At 36.9% G+C, this 17,380-nt stretch overlaps 1 protein-coding gene and 1 pseudogene across 3 annotated transcripts in view; one reads left to right on the forward strand and one right to left on the reverse strand.

Annotated features, from left to right (window-relative positions):
* Positions 1-17,380, forward strand: part of AUH (AU RNA binding methylglutaconyl-CoA hydratase) — a 181,555-nt gene that overhangs the window by 76,417 nt on the left and 87,758 nt on the right. For 2 of the 3 annotated variants that reach the window (XM_090273972.1, XM_090273971.1), the window contains 2 exons: positions 4,342-4,434; positions 7,598-7,654. The exons of the other annotated variant lie outside the window; for it this stretch is intronic. In XM_090273972.1, coding sequence (XP_090130098.1) covers positions 4,342-4,434; positions 7,598-7,654 — 150 coding nt within the window. The remainder of the gene's footprint in view (positions 1-4,341; positions 4,435-7,597; positions 7,655-17,380) is intronic. 3 annotated transcript variants of the gene reach the window in all.
* LOC150012718 (selenoprotein K-like) lies at positions 4,913-5,187 on the reverse strand (annotated as a pseudogene).

Below are 17,380 nucleotides of genomic sequence, written 5' to 3' on the forward strand. Positions count from 1 at the left end.
ACCCAGCGTATTAGGTAACTATGGAACTAACGTGTTTTGAGATTACTCATATTTTCCTGAAAAAAGATTTACTGAGAAAAACATATTTTAACTGCAATTGAAAAAGCAATAAAAAAGAAAAGAAAAACAATCTTCTATAGAAAAATTAGGATTATGTGTAATTTCAGGATTTATAATATTGTAAAATTGTTGAAATTTAATAACTTATTGAAGACTAAGCTGTTCTATTAAATAATTCTTTAGTAGGAAAAATTTATATAATGCTTTATATAATGCTAATTTATATTAATATTTGAAAGTACCACATAGTTTATCTATTTAATGATTTAAATGTGTAAATTTTCTGTTTTCTTTGTTTTTTAAAATAAGGACACCACATATCCTGTCATTTTGTGTTGTAGATTTCATATAAGTTGTAATGTTAAAAACTTTTATCCTCGAGAAAATTTCTTAAGTTCTTAACTCTGAAATTTAAAAATAATTTTCATCACTTCTAAAAAATATAAGTACATGAAGGGAAAAATGTTATATTCTCTGACTTCAGAATTAAGAAAACTTGAGCAATGAGAAGATTCATTTGAGTCCCTCCCTCTCTCCCTTTACCTTCCAGATAAGCACATCTGCATTGGTTTATTTCCTCTACTAATTTCTACCACTGCATTATATAAACAACATACTTTTAAGTTATGTAATAGAACCTGAAACATGTCTATTGACCATGCCCCTCCCTCATCATTTTATTTTATCATGATAATAGTAGTTTATACTACCTCTCACAATGAGGGGGAAGGAAGGGCATATTCATTAACCAGTTTTATTTGTGTTTTTTTATGCACAGTAAATATTTTTAATGACATTTTATGTATCTAAAAATGAAACTCGTTAATTTTCTTTTGCTTCAGTGTGATTTTTAAGTGTATTTGAGACTATTAACTAAGCAAAATTCAGAGTAAAGCCTTGCCAACTCTTTTTAAGGCCTGTGTTCCCTTTGTCTTGCAGTATTAAAAACATGTATATGTGACCAAGAATTGTAATCTTCCTATATTCTTTGTTAGGCTTCAGGGCTATGAAGTTATGGAATATTACTTTTGTAATTTACAGCTGACTTATTCCTTTAATCCTTCTATTTAGTCTTTTTTTTGTTGTTGTTAAAAATTTTGTTGTTGTTGTTGACACTATTACAGATGTTTCTCATTACCCCTGCTTTTCCATATAAATTACATCAGTTTGTTCCTATGTTTAGGGAAAAATATAAGGAATATCAGACAACACCTGTTTATTTACTATGGGTTGAAATTTTCAGGAATTGGAACTCAGTAGTACACATATTTCAGGCCTGAGTTTGATTTTGGAGGCCCTTTAAAACTCACTTTCATTATTTTTCTTTCTGAAGAGTCAGCTTGCAGCGGGTATTTGAGTGTCTTTAGCACTAACTGTTGACCAGCATTTTCACACAGCAAGAACAGAATGCTCCCACACTCTTTCTGGTACTCTCTCCAGCTCAGAAACTCCAGTTTTTCTTTTTTGTAAGCATTATAGCCTGTCATTATAGTCATGTCATTTCTTTAAAGTATTAATGGAAGAAGTTAACAATTAAAAGAAAAGTAGGGAGAATACCAGGTTTAATGTAATGGAGACTGAAGAGGCAGTGAAATAAATACCTTGAAGTTTCTCCCAGAGTGGGAAGGAGGATTCTACCAGCATTTGGTGTGATGTTATTAATCTTTGTTTCAGAATGGGAAGTATGGTGGTGATTGCTGATGACAAGTTTGTACAAGTTGCCATGGAAGCATAAAGGAAGAGACTTTCAGGAGCCAACGTACACATGAGTGGGTGGAAATGACTTCTCGATGTGCTTTAAGTGGTTTGGGGATGAAATAACAAAAGTAGGTGTCTAAGGTTGGAGAATAGAGTTGTGCAGGTAGGCAGAACTTAGTTCATTAGATGTATCCTGTGCCGTGCTAAAAGTTCTTTCCGTTTTTATCCTGAATGTGAAATAAATCATTGTACAGTTTTAAACAGGAGGATAACATGACTATGTTTGTGCATTACAAAGATTATCCTCCAGGAAGTATGGAATTTACATTGGAAAGGGCAAATTGCAGGAAAGAGGCTAATTAGAGACTTTCTGCTGGTGAGAAATGAGGGTACTTGGAACTCTGGCAGTAGAAAGGGAAGGGGACTTGCAGATTTGTGACCTGTTATGGCTGCTAAAACAATAGGATGTAAGGCATTGAAAAGGAGGACATCTGGGATGACTTCGAGGTGTTTTACTTAGGTAACATGGTGTATGGAGGTGCTCCAAATGAGAAATACAATCTGAAGGATTGAAAAGAAGTTGGTTTGTACATATAAAGCATTTAAGTGGAGAAGTACTACAGGCAGGTAGGTAACTATAGAGATTCAGTTTAGAGAAAAGTTTGGGTGGAAATGTGGGTATTGTTGCTATTTAGATAGTTGGTGAAGTTATGTTAGTAATGAGACCTTCTGGGCAGAGCTTCTGTTGAGAGGGGGAGAAGGCTGAGAACTAACCAGAGGTAGATGGAAAGGCAGGAAAGATGAGGAAGGGACCCAGCAGGCAAATGAAGAGGGGAATTCAAGGAGGAGTGTCCAGGATGAATGTCTCTGATCTTCAGTTTAATAGGGACGAGGTAGTGCCCATTGGCTATTGCACAGTATCACGATGTCACTGTTAAGTAATGAGATGGAGTGGGACTAGAACCGTGAGGTGGAGGAGAGTGGGAGTGGGTGACACACATTTACTCACTTCAGAAGCTTGTCTGAGAGGTGGGTGAAATGAGGCCACAGCAAGGCCTAGGGAAAGGTTTTGGTGGGAGAGAGACTTGAGATTGGGGAGGTAGTAGATTGAAAGGAGTCTGGAAATAGAACCACTTCTACAGCTGTGTTGCTAGAAAGGAAGGAGGATTGAGAGCTGAAATTCAAAGTAATTCCATTTTATTTGTAGTGCCTAGAGACTACCTTGAGAGCCACTCAGATTTAGTTGCTATTATATTTGTTTATTGGTTTTTCTTTCTTCCTTTTTGTCAGATAAAATGAACTAGATACTATTTTTTTCATTAAACTCATATTCTGACTATAATCACTGACCTAGCTCTCTTGTTCATTTTTTTTCCACCAAGCGTGCTCTAAAGCACAGCACATGGAGCAGCTTTGAATTTGACCTTCCTTCTAAGTCCTTACCTGCCCCTGAAATGTTTAGACAGGTACAGTAGTGAGATGCACCCTGTTCAGCATCCTGCTCATCCCTGCTCTTTGTTTCAGGTGGCAGCATCTGTATGTGCTCCAGCCCAGCCTTTTCACACTTTGTTCTTAGAATAAATCTGGTGAATTCCTTCAGGCAGGAATAAAGTTCAGTGCACGTCACCAAATTTGCATATTTTCAAAGGGCTCAAGAAATGAACTTCTTTGTCTCTGGAATTTTACATACGAGAATACCTGTGGAAGAGAGATTTTTAGGGATGGTACTTTACAAATTTTATCCATTTATTTATTCATTTTTATTTATTTTTTAATTGAGATATAATTGATATATAACATTATATACATGTTGATTTGATATATTTAAATATTGCAATATGATTATGACCATAGCATTAGCTAATCTCTCTGCCGTGTCACACGACTCTTCTGTGGTGAGAACAATTAAGAGATAGTACCTGTTAATATCTACACTCTAAGAAGCAGAATCCTTCCTATTAATTTTATTTTTGACTATGGGAATGTGAAGTGTTCTGGGTTTCTTTTTTTTGAAAAATTTTAATGCTCTTATTAATCTTGGTAGCAAATGTCAGTATTTTCTGTTCCAGGGTCATGAGCAAAGGTTTCAGCTTGAGAAAAAAATATTCTTTGATCAGTTATCTTGGAATTTTGGTGCATTGATGATGTCTTCTTCTGTAAATTAACAGCTTTTGTTTTCTGTGCCTACCTAGGTCGGCCTAGCTTCATATTCCCATAGTCAAAAAAAAATTAATAAGAAGGATTCTGCGTCATAGAATAATTAACCAGTCAGTTTTAGAACCAGTTATAAACATGAAATCTGTATATTTTAATTTACAAAAGCCTCGTTAGAGTAACATTCTGTTTCTGTACTCAAGAAAATCTGGTTTAGTGTTCTGTGACTGACTGACTAACCTTTACCCAGTCTTGCTTTTGGGTAGGTTTTCTGAGCTTTCTCAGCCTCTTCCATTTGAAGTGTGGTACTTTTGTGATACAAAATTCTGTATACAGTAGCACATTTAAAAACATACAGAAAAAAATTAAAATAAATTACACAGTAAGGTAACTCACTAAAGAAGCATGACATCTTTCTTTCTATTATAGCTAATCTACCAGTGCCAACAATTGCCGCCATAGATGGACTCGCTTTAGGTGGTGGTCTTGAACTGGCATTAGCGTGTGATATAAGAGTGGCAGGTAAGAATTAATCCTATTAAAAATTAACATTTTTTGAAATAAACACAGTGGTTTATTTATAAATGAGAAAAGATTAACAATGAACACTTTCAGAAGTTGAAAAAGGTGACACTAACAGTACTAAATACATAGCCTTTTTATTTTCTTCAGGTTCAGGGTTTTAATTATTTAAAGATGAAAAGTCACTTCTGTAACCTAAAAATATTTACTTATTAAAACTATGTTAATACTTTCATAAACTATACAAAAAGTTAATGGGATATACGTGCATTTATAGAGCTGCATGTCAGTCATAACAGATCATTGCCAGGGAATTTCCAACACTCATTTGTCTGTGAGAACACAGAGTAACTCTTATTTAGACAAACACATTCACCTACTTGTCCAGCATGGTCAGTCCTCCACTGTTTGATGGTTTCCTTCTGCTATGAATGTGCATGTCTAGTTGTCTGCTTCTTTGAACAGACATTTACCGTCCTCATCCATCATCTATTGGAGGAGGACTGGGACCATGCAGATGATTAATTTGACCCATTCTGCGGGGTTTTCTGGGGCCCTCTTCCATCCTCATATCTGGAATCTGGTGAGGTTCCTGAGTTTTTCTTTTCTTTTTCAGATCTTTCTGAAATAGAGTTTTGAAAAAGAAAACCACAAACTCAGCTATTCCCCAGAAAAAAATCTGTTATCAGAGATAATCTCCATGGGAACTGACTCTGGGCTGTCCAACACTTGTCCATTTGAGATGTAAACCATCTTGCTCCTTGTTCCCCACTTCTGGAGTGACCAAGTAGCCTGACCTCTTCTGGCTTCCATCAAAAATAACATTTTTTTTTTAATGAGTTTTTTTTTTTTAACTCTTTAGAAAATTCCAAGTAGAACATTTAGAGAAAAAAATCACCTGTTGGGCTTATTGAACTACTTAAAATTTCCGGTTAAGAAAACAGTCTTTGATAGTCTTTTGTTCAGTCTCAGCAGTACGAGAGGAGAACAGGGTCAGACAGAACTGAATTTAAATTTTAGGTCCTGCTCTTTTTAGACCCGTTTCCTCCTCTGCATTGGGAGAAATAACAGTAGCTTTGTGATGATTAAGTGGATTAATCTATGGCATGTGTCTAGCCATAATTATTGTTACCTATAGTAATAATAACTTAATCTCATTGAGGTTTACTTTTCTCCTGGATGGTTTTCTTAGGATTGGATGAGGTTATTATGAAAATAATAATGAAAACACTTAGTGCCAGCCCTTTGCTGAGTGTTGACTTGGTGCCCAGTGCTGTTCTGTTAACTCACTCCACCTTTCTGACAGCCCTCTGAGAGAAGTACTTTGTGGTGCCTGAGGAAGACACGGCATAGGGAGGTGAAGTAACAAGCCCCAAATGAGTGACTGAGCTAGGATCTGAACCTAGGCAGTCTCGTGCCATGGCCCTCACCCCTGCTGTCCTGCCAGAGCGCTGTGTTCTTCCGCTGCTCTCTCAGACTGTCCTCTGAGGAATCCCAGTGCAGTGTTGTTCCTTGCTCCCTAATCGTGGTGACCAAAAGGGGCTCGGGACCAAGGACTGCATGAAGCAGGCAGGAAATATTTGTCACTGTTCTTCCCCAGGTTCCCACTATCACTTCTGGTAGAGCTGCCTGTTAAACGTAGAGTCAATATAATTGTGTTTTAAAAATAATTTTATGGTGACTTTCTACACTTTTTCCCTTCCACTTTATGTGGGACCTCTCGGTTCTTGTTTGAAATCATTGGGTTTTAAATTGAAAAGCTAAGGTACATGTAATTCATTATTGAAAGTATGCAGATTCTGGCAAGTAGGATATGGAAAGCAGTTCAAGTACTTTTGGATATGCAGATAAAGAAGTAATTGAGATGTTTTAAAGTAGCCCTAAAACAAACATGAAAAAGGAGCCTTGTCCTGCTGTTAGAACAGTTAAACGTTTGTCAAAAATACCTAGAGATTTGGTCTTGAAAACTATTAAGGCATCTAAAAAATTCATACTTACCAGATACAGCGTTTCTCTTCATCCTGAATAATTAATGACTTGGCAGTATCAGGGCAAATTATGTAGTTACCACCTTGGTCTTTCTGCATCAAAAATTTTTTCTCTGCCGAACAATTTTTTTTTAATTTTTATCCTCACCTGAGGACATTTTTTCATTGCTTTTAGAGAGAGAGGAAGAGGGCGGAGGGGAGAGAGAGAGAGAGAGAGAGAGAAACATTGATGTGAGAGAGCAACATCGATTGGTTGCCTTTCCGTAGGCTCCCCGACCCGGGATTTACCTTAACCTGGGAATGTTCCCTCCTGACGAGGATTCAAACCTGGGACCTTTTGGTCTGTGGGACGATGCTCCAACCAATTGAGGCACAACAGGCAGGGTGCCAAGCAGTTTTTAAAAGAAAATATATACTGGGTGGGGCAAAAATAGGTTGACAGTTGTTCATATGGGGGGAAAAGAAAAGGATAAACTCTGTCAACCTACTTTTGCCCCCTCCCCCCAGTATATAATTTTAGAGTGTTTTCATAATTAAATGCTTACTGAAGTGATTTTTAAAAAGATTTGTGACACAAATTTAATTAGTAAACAAAATATAGTTATCCCTCTTATGCCAGAGATATACATTCCAAGACCCCCCAGGGGATACCTGAAACCCCAGATAGTACCAACCCTATGTAATACTATGTTTTTTTCCTCTAATACATACCTTTTTCATTTAAAGGAAGCACTTTATGGTTTCTCTTTCACATATCCATATTGCAAACATCACTACTCTTGTACTTTGGGGCTACTAAGTTAAGAAGATAAAGGGGATGACTTGAACACAAGCACTGCAATACCGCCACAGTTTATCTGGTAACCAAGATGGCTACTAAACGACTAATGGGCAGGTAGTTTCTAAAGTTTGGAAATGCTAGACAAAGGGAAGATTCATGTCCCAGGTAGGATGGAGCAGGATGGAAATTTAATTTACCTCAGAACAGCATGCAATTTAAAACTTATGAATTGTTATTTCTAGAATTTTCCATTTAATATTTTCAGACTGTGTCCTCGGGTAACTGAAACGGGATAGCAAGACTGTGGATAAGGCAGGGATTACTGACTTTTTCAAGCCTTCATAAATGAATTTGATTACATGGGTATTACTTAATTTTCTTCCTTCCTTTTTAGCTTCCTCTGCAAAAATGGGCCTGGTTGAAACAAAGTTGGCAATTATTCCTGGTGCAGGTATGAATTGTTCACAGCCATCTTGATTTGTTCTTAAAAGCAAACATAAGGCAAAAAGGTGTTAATCGAAAAGGCAGCATTTTGGATGAAAAGACTAATAGTGTATTGTTTGCTTCTGTAATCAAGTCCTGATTCAGAATGCATTCTTTTAGCTTATGTAGGTGCAAAGATGGTGGGAACACTGGCTTTGCGACATTTTTTGTGCTGTCGCCTGTGCTTTTCAGTGTGACTTCTTAATCTTCAAATTATTATACCAGTCTCATTGTTCTTGAAGGATGACACTGCTACTTTGAAACTTTTATGTGTGGGTCTATAAATGTTTGCGCCCACAGAGAGCTTCACATGCACAGTTAGACCCCAGCGAAGGAGGGGCAAGAGCACCCAGGCTTCGTGCCAAGTGTCTTGTGTCTCTGTGCAGCAAGACGATGTTTAGGGTTAGTGGGCAGCTGGCGTTGCTTATTCTATTACTACAAAAATGATAGCTGTTTCTTTTGGAAAACTCATTTAAGAAAGTACTTTTCCACCACTGATAATAAAATCTTGCATCACCTAATAAATCTGAAATTTTTGTTCTTTGTCTGATGCAGAGAATTTGGAGATATTCACATTTTGCGAAGTTATTTATTTAAAAAGTAGACATTTTGTGAAGTTATTTATTTAAAAAGTAGACTTCATCTGAGGATGTGCACTTTGATAACTTATTAGCACGTGAATGGAATAACAGTAACAATGTAAATAATTAAAGGCAGTATTGAACACTTCAGGCATGTTTGTACCTGAATAGGTTAAAATTATATGTTTAACTGTATCATTACGAGAGTATTTATCCTGATTAGGGTGTATGGGTAGAAGTTAAAACATAATTCAATGAAACTGAAGGCTACCCATATCAATGTGTAAGACTTAAGTTTTCTGCTTTGGTAATACATGAAAATCCTATTCTTGTAGGTAAAAACATTTAATATCTACCTGTTCTATTACAGTGACTAATGAAAACTCAAAAAAAAAAAAAAGATCTATAAGAAAATCATCCAATTGAAAAGAGTTACCAGATAACTAATGTGTGAAGTAAAACAAGGTCTAGGAAAAAGATGATATGATGTTTCATAAATCCTTTTAAGAAATAAGCATTAATTAGTAATTAGAATATAAGTAATCCCAAAAAGATAGTGACTATAGTTGAATGGTACATTCAACAACCCCCCCCACCCCCGCCCCGCTGTCCCCCAAAGATATGTCAGTGTGAAACCTGGGAATGTGACCTTATTTGGAAAAAGGGTCTTTGCAGATGTAATTAAGGATCTTAAAATGAGATCATCCTGGATTATCTGAATGAAGTTTAAATCCAGTGATACATGTTTCATAAGAACAGAAGAAGACTCAGACAAAAGAGGAGAAACAGAGAAGACCCTGTGAAATCAAAGACAGGGATTGAAGTGATGTATTTAAAGTTAAGGAAGGTCAAGGATTTACTGGCAGTCACCGAAAGCTAGGATATTCTTCCTCAGAGACTCCAGAAGGATTCAGTCCTGCCAACATCTTGATTTTGGACTTTGGCCTCCAAAAGTATGAGAATTAAATTTCTGTAGTTTTAAGCCACCAAGTTTGTGGTGATTTGTTACAGCAGTGTCAGGAAACTAATACAGCAGTTTTTAATGTTTAAGCAAAAATTTTGTGGGTGGGGGGAGACAGGGACTAAGAGTGTGTGTGTGTGTGTGTGTGTGTGTGTGTGTGTGTGTGTGTGTGTGTGTGTACACAGACATAGGGGTTGGGAGAAAGATGAACTTGGAAATTTGGATATTTATCGGATCCTGAATGTGAAATGTTTTGTATTGAATTCACTAGCAAGTAGGGCAGTTGTGTGAGAGTACTGTTGGGTTTGATTAAATGAAAAAAGCTTAACTGATTATACTACAGAAATGAGGGTGATATCTTTAGCTTGTTTAATGTTCTCTTATGAGCTAGCCATATGAGGCCTGGAAATTAGTGTATTCTTCCCAATGTACTTAAGTTCTTTAGGGTCCCCCTCAATAGTGGATCCATTAATTAGAAATTTTATTGACTTTGGACTGTGTAGTCTCATGAATACCGTTATTTTTTAAAATTCTTATTAAATAAATTTGTCATAAAATTTAGAATGCTTGAACATTAATCCAAATGAAGCTGTGCCTCCTTCTTTAGATTTCTGTGTATTTGGTAAACACAAGAGAGTTAACCTGTTGCTCCTAGTTGGAATAAAGTCTCTTAAAATAAAACAAGGTAAATTAGAAAATGATTGTTTTAAAGAGATAATATTCATAGTGAACATGAATATTAATGGACCATTACTATAAGGCATCTTTTAGATTAGTATTCTAAATTTAGTCTTTACTAAGGAGAGTCTCTGCTATCAAATAACTATTAAAAGTATATAGTTAATGAAAAGGAAGGTGCAAAGGAAAGTAGAAACATTAAAACCAAATGCACTTCTTTAAACAGTATGGTATCAGATGCAATTTAATAAATGGAATGTAAGTGAATATCATATACTTGAACCAGTACTTTTATTTGTTATATACATATATTTGATTGTAGACTAATATTATAAAATACAAAATACAGTGTTAATGATTTAAAGAACTAGTCAGTTTAAAAATAATTAAAATTGTTATTCTAGGACTGTGGTACAGTATTCTAAATTATATCGGGGATTTTGTACAACATAGTCCTCTACTCTATTCTCCAGTATTTTCACCTTTAAGAATACAGCTCAACTTTCTGTCTTTTCCCAACCAGGAGAATACTTCAGTAGTTAAAGTAAAACTCTCTTTTAGAAGTAGCTCCTCAAACAGTACTACTCTAGCATATTAATAAGAACCAAATAAAACAAGTTCAGAGGACTAAGATTGTTTTTATTTAACAGTTTAGAAATTTCTTTGCACACAAGATTGTGGCAAGTTCCATCAGTCCTAGTCTTTTATTTTTCTTGCCCCTTCTATGGAGGATTTGGGGTTTGTGTCAAGAAACCTTTTTATACCTAGGGTAACTGTTAAGGTTTCTTGCTTGGGTATACACCACTCTGGACAACATATCTAGTATTTCCAATGCTCCTGTTCTCTCCAGCTTTTTATTTTGAAAATATTTAAACCTTAGGTAATTTGAGCAGCAGTAAAATGAACCTCTTTCCCCCCCTTACTCCTTTCCTGCCGAACTCTTATCTCCCGCTCTGTTCTCCCTCCTCACACGCACACCCGTCTTTTCTTGCTGAACCATTTCAAAAGAAGAAGGTAAACTTTTAAGATTTTTAGCCTGCCTTTCCTAAGACTAAGAAAGGACTCTTATATAACCACAGTATTTTATCACACTGAACAGTAGTAACATTAATATTCAGATTTCCCCAGGTGTTTCAAAGTTTAGTTTGTAGATGTTTTGCTTCTCCAATTCAGGATCTAGTTCAATGTCACACATCATATTTGGTTAGAACTATTTTTTTTTAATTTAGACAAGTTCATCTCTTTTTATAACTAATTTTAAAAAATTTCAGGCAAATTATCTTACTGAGATTTGCACACTGTGGATTGATAGAGTTATTTCTTCAAGTTTAGGTTAAAAATTTTTGCCAAGAATTTTAAATGGACCATGTTCTATGTTTTATTTTCGTTTTATTCGATGACCCTTAATGTTAAATTGTCTCACTTTGGATGATAATAACTTTGATCACTTCTTTAAGGTGGTGACTAACCATGGGTACACTTTTATCATTCTTGGAAACTTCTCAGGAAAAGCAGCTTTAATAATTATTATTGGTACTGACTATTCCCCAAATTGAAAAGAAAAAGAAGGAAATCAGAGCACTCAGCTCTCACGGGACCAGAACAAGAGCCCCCAGTATGCTTTCTTCTCTCCGGAGTAGAGGATTTGGGGCATTCACTGTCCCTCTCACTGGAGGCTGTGTTTAGCAGTCAGGCAGTGTTGTGGCCTAGTGTCTAGGCACTCTAGTTTAAGGTGTGTTTATGAAGTAATGATGGATTTTTAAGTCCTCTTTGTGTATTGTCCTGAACACTGGAGTCATTTTGGAAATGATTTTGAAATCCTCTTAGAAGTTGCATCAGAATCTGAACTTATTCTTTTGAATATATTCAGCAATGACTCATCATTATCCTGTAAGGGTGAATTTGATTTTCACAAATAGCAACAGACCTTTCTGTGCCAAATTTGATTAATAAGGTCATACTATATCAGGAAGAAGGAAAGTATAACAACATAAATAAGACTGCTTTTTAAAGAGGCTTGCAAATGTCACATTTACTAGTTTATGAACAATGGAGAACACTGCTGGATTTAGGGGACTGCTTCCTAAGTGACCTCTCTGAAGACCAGCACTACCTCATACAATACAGTCTCATTTCTTTGAACTTTAAAATGCAATTCAGTGACCCTTCACTACTTTATGTCTAATTAGGGTATTTTGGAAGTTGGTGGCTTCCTACTGTTGACAGGCCATTTTGTTAGTTGCTGCAGAGGAAACATATACATAGTGAGGCAAAAGTAGGTTTATAGTTGTGAGTATGTGAAACATATTATTCTTGCATTATTATTAATTATTGTATTATTTTCTATACAAGCAACTATAAACCTACTTTTGCCTCACCATGTATATGTTAGTCTGTATTTATCTACATATGACTCAGCAATGCGCCCTTGGAAGTGCCTATTCAAAATCTGGTAGGAGAGATTAAACTTGTGTATAAGTATCATTATGCCCTATCATTATAAAATTGTTGAGATTGAACAGTAATAAGCAGTTTACCACTGGGACTTACGAGTTTGAGAAAATAGGGTGAATTCTGTCAGCTCTCGGCCTGAGTGTACAAGGCCTCCAGGGTGGGTCCCCAGTCTGTTCTAACTTCTTTTCCTACTGTTGCTCCCTTTGCTCACACACTGTGTTCCAGGCACATTTATTCACTTAACTCAGCAAATATTTATTGAGCCAGGCACTGGTGTAGATACTGGGCATAGAGCCATGAGCAAACAGGGAAAGATCACCGCTGCCAAGAAGCTGATGTTCCAGCACAGGGGCAGTAGACATGGCAAATAGTAAGTTGTGAAGTATGGTGGAAGTGCCCAGTGCTGTAGAAAAAGAAATAGGGCAGGGGTCTGACAAGGGGTGGGGGTTTCATTTTAAAATAGGGTGTCTGAGGAAGCCTTATTGAGAAGGTAACATTGGTGTTAAGACTGATAGGAATTTGAGGAAATTAATCATACGGATAGGAGGAAGAGCATTTCAGACAAAGGAATACCCAAGATAAAGGGCTGTGATGGAAGCATGCCTGGAACATTCACCCACCAGTGCAACCATAACAGACAGGAGGAGGAGAGTGATAGACACTGTCAGAGAAGCAGTAGTGCAGTCAGAGCCCAGAGGGATTACAGCCTTGTCAGCAGAGAAGCAATGTGATCTTAGGCTTTTAAAGATTTGTCAGGTTCCCATGCCAGGAGTAGACATCCGTGATTCAGATTAGAGGCGGGAGCATGCTCCTGCTAGACCTAAGCCTGTGGCTGTAGTTCAAGTGGGTTATGATGGGACCTGGACTCGGTCAGCAGTGGTAGAGGTGGTGAGGTGTGGCTAGACTCTGGAGACTCTCCTGACAGGTCAGATCAGTAACTAGAGAGGGAAGTAAACATTTACCCCTTCAGCTGAGATATAGAGAACTGTGAATAGAGCAGGTTTGGAAGAGACAATGAGGAATATTGTTTTGAACGTGTTTGGTTAAAAACCCAAGTTCAATATTCAAGTGTAGAATTAAGCAGGTAGACGGTTGTGCAAATGTGGAGCTGTGGAGAGTGGCCTGGTTAAAAATAAAAATGTGAAATTTATTATTTTTTTCTAGCATCCAGTGGTCTGATTTAAGAAAAACACAGAAATGGACATTGGCACAGACAGAATTCCAGGAGAATCTTTATAGTTCAGGCTCAACAAACTGGAAAATGAATTTCCTTGTAGTGACAGCAGTAGCAGCCAGGACCCAAAACAGCAAAAATTCTGAGGGAGGAGAACCTTCTTCTTCAGTCAGAGGAGATTTGTCTCAAGTGGGTGGTGGCAGGTCCTTACTACTTCTCTTTTCTCTGTCCATCTACCATTTGGTCTTGGGCATGGGCATAGTTGTTGGAGTGCAGTGCACAGCAAGGTAAATAACAACTACAGTGTTCTAAATGGAGGATCAGAACAACGGACAGGGAGCTCCAGGGAACCAGCAAGAACTAGGGAGATGGTGAATAGTGAGGAGCTCTGTGAGGCAGCTCCATAAAGTTGTGTGTGAACTCCTGAACTCACTTTAGGGCTGAGCATGTGTGCTCTGATGCTAAACAACACGCCAAACACTTTGAGAATTTGAACCAATAGAGGGACCACTGCCCAGACCTGAGACTGTCCAAAGGCCTTGAAAATATAACTAACACTGAAAGCACAATCCACAGAAGGTTGTTTGGAATGTGCAGTCTGGATACAACGAAGTTGGTTGAATGCTAAAACAAAATTGTCCAGGCCAGGATAACTCAGCATATGAAGTAACGGAAAACCTCAGCTTGCATGGGTGAAGAGAATTAACAGATGCCATCCAAGATGGCAGATGTTGGAATTTTCTGAGAAAGATTTTAAAGCAGTTATTACAAAAATGCTCCAAGTAGTAAAAGTGAACTGTTCCAATACCCACACCCTTCCATTTCATCTTGTGGTGAGGGATTCCTTTCCAAGGTTTCTAGGGATGGCCAGGCACATAAACACCTGACACTAGACAGATGTGACTGTTAGCTGTTTCTTGTCATATATACTCACAGCCCAGGGAAGGGTGGCACCACAAGCCCCACAGGGTCTCACAGAGGTTGTACTTGGGAACAGAGTGAAAAAACAGGCTGTAGGTGGCAGGTTTGGTAGTAATAAGGGGGAAGGATGTCATTGACTTGTTTGAATAATTGCATGGTTTGGCAGGGAGCTGAAATCCACTCCCCAGGGATGAATAGGAACTGTGCCTGGGCTCCTTTCTGAGGGGCTTGTTTTTCTAGGGGACTTACATGTGGGAGAGCAAAGTGGGAAGGGTACTTGTGGTCAGGCCATTTGTGGTTCACCTGGTTTCCCTAGATGTTAGCACAAAATATTGGGCCTTAGTTTTAGGCCTCATACCACATGAACAAATGGAAATATAGAAAGTTTTCAAAAAGAAATAAAGGATAAAGTACCCACTAATAGAAATTTTAGGACTGGAAAATACAATAACCAAAATGACACACTGGACAGACTAAATTGCAGAATAGAGATAACAGAAGAAAGAGAATTAACTTTAAGAGGGATCATGGGAATTAATCAGTCTGAATAACAGAAATAAAGATCTATGGGACAGTACTGAAGTGTTTAACATTTGTCACGAGTCCCTGAAGGAAAGAAGAAAAAGTGTGGTTCATAAAAAAAAGTTTGAAGAAATAATATTTGAAGACTTAAGAAATTTGGTGAAAGATGTAAGCAGAAGGATTTAAGAAGCTAAGTAAACCAAAGAAATCCATGACCAGACACATCATAATCAAACTGCTTAAAACTAAGACCCTCCCCCCCCCCCCCCATAACTTTTGAAAGTCGGAAGCGGAGTCCAGATATAAGTGGAACGAAATTTCTAAAGTGCAGAAAGAAAAGAACTGTCAACCCAGAATTCTATATCAGGAGAAAATGTCCTTTAGGAATGAAGTGAAATAAAGACATTCTCAGATTAAGGAAAGCTAAGAGAATTTATTACTTTCAGCTGGTATTGGTGAAAAGATAGACCCATTGATCAGTGGAACCAACAGAATCCCAAAACAGACCTATACAGATATGACCAGACGATCATTTTCAAAGCCAGTGCCATTTCAATGAAAAAGTATGAAGCCAGAGACTCTCTCTCATTCCCAGACTTGGAGACCACAGGGCCTTCAGTGAGTATTACTAGATAGACAGAATGAAGTTAACTTTAAGGAGTCATTAATTGGAGAAGTTACTGTTACAGGAATATTTTACTTTCTTCAACTATATGTTTTTCTTCATTAAAATTTGCTTTATTGCTTTATATGTCCAAATTTTAAGTAGTGGAATTGAATTAATCAGTGATTTTGATTCTGACTACTTTAATTTCCTTCTTACGACATCATCAATGTTAGTGTCTCTTGTTCTCATTTTTTGTTTCATTTTTTCTTGTTTTTTAATAACCAGTAACTCAAGTTTTTTTTTGCAAGTTACTTTCCTCTTGTCCAGTTGTAATCAATATAGCCTTATTTGCATTTGAATATTCTGTAGTGTGTATCTTATGTATCAAGTTCAGTAGCAATTTTAAGAATCACTTGATGGCCCTGGGTGGGTAACTCAGTTGATTTTCTATACTGGTATGCAGAGATTTTTTTCTCTTTCTCTTGAGTGTATCTGCTATAGGTTTTTGCATTTTGGTTACCATGAGGCTTACATACAACAACTTCTAGCATGTTTGTTTTAAGTTTATAACAACTTGAGTTTGAATGCATTCTAGAACTCAGCATTTTGCTTTTGATGTCACATTTTACATAATTTTATTTTATGTATCTATTAACAAGTTATTTTAGTTTTAACCTTTATATTAGCTTTGTAAGTGATTAACCGGTGCACCACCTTCAAAACATTAGATTATTTTTAATTTTACTATTGAGTTTATGATATTTACCTTTGCCATTGAGTTTTATACTTTTACTTTTTACTGTTACTAATTTGTACTTTTTTGTTTTAACTTAAAGAAGTTCTTTCACATTTTTTGTAGGGCCAGTCTAATGGTGGTGAATTCTTTTAGTTGCTTGTCTGGAAAGCTCTTTATCTCTCCTTCAATTCTGAAGAACAACTTTGCCAGGTAGAGTGCTCTTGGTAGGATGTTTTCTTTCAGCACTTATATATATTATGCTACTTCCTTCTGGCCTACAACATTTCTTCTGGAAAGTCTGCTCATGGTCTTATGGTGGTTCCCTGTGTATGTAACAGGTTGCTTTTTCTTGCTGCTTTTGAGATTTCCTCCTTCAATTTTTCAAACTTTATTATAATGTGCCTTGTTATGGGTCTTTTTGGGTTTACCTTATTTGGATTTTGATGTCATTTTAATTTCCTAGGTTAGGATGTGTTCAGCTATTATTACTTCAAGTATGTGTTTTTCCCCTTTTTCTATTATTCTTCTGGGACCCCTATCATACAAATATTGGTCTGCTTGATGTTGTCCTGTAAGTCTCTTAATCTTCACTCTTTTTCTGTTTTTTACTCTGATTGGATGAGTTCCAGTGCTCTGTCTTAGAGTTCGCTGATTCTTTCTTCCTCATTTTTTTTAAAGTATATTTTATTGATTGTGTTGTACAGTAGTTTCAATTTTTTTCCTTTTGCTCCCCTCTGCCCAGTATCCCCCTTCCCTCCAGCAATCCCATCCCCCTTATTCATGTCCATGGGTCATGCATATAAGTTCTTTGGCTTCACCCTCTCCTATATTATTCTTAACTGCCCCCTGTCTATTTTGTACCAACCGATTATGCTTCTTAGTCCCTGCACGATTTCCCCATTTCTCCCCCTTCCCCCTCCCAGCTGATAACCCTCCAAATGATCCCATACCTATGATTCTGTTCCTATTCTGGTTTGCTTAGTTGGATTTTGTTTCTATTTTTCAGATTCAGTTGTTGATAGTTGTGAGTTTGTTGTCATTTTAGTGTTCATAGTTTAGA

Source organism: Furipterus horrens, unplaced genomic scaffold, assembly GCF_987537825.1.
Source record: "Furipterus horrens unplaced genomic scaffold, mFurHor1.1.pri manual_scaffold_4, whole genome shotgun sequence".
NCBI lineage: Eukaryota > Metazoa > Chordata > Mammalia > Chiroptera > Furipteridae > Furipterus > Furipterus horrens.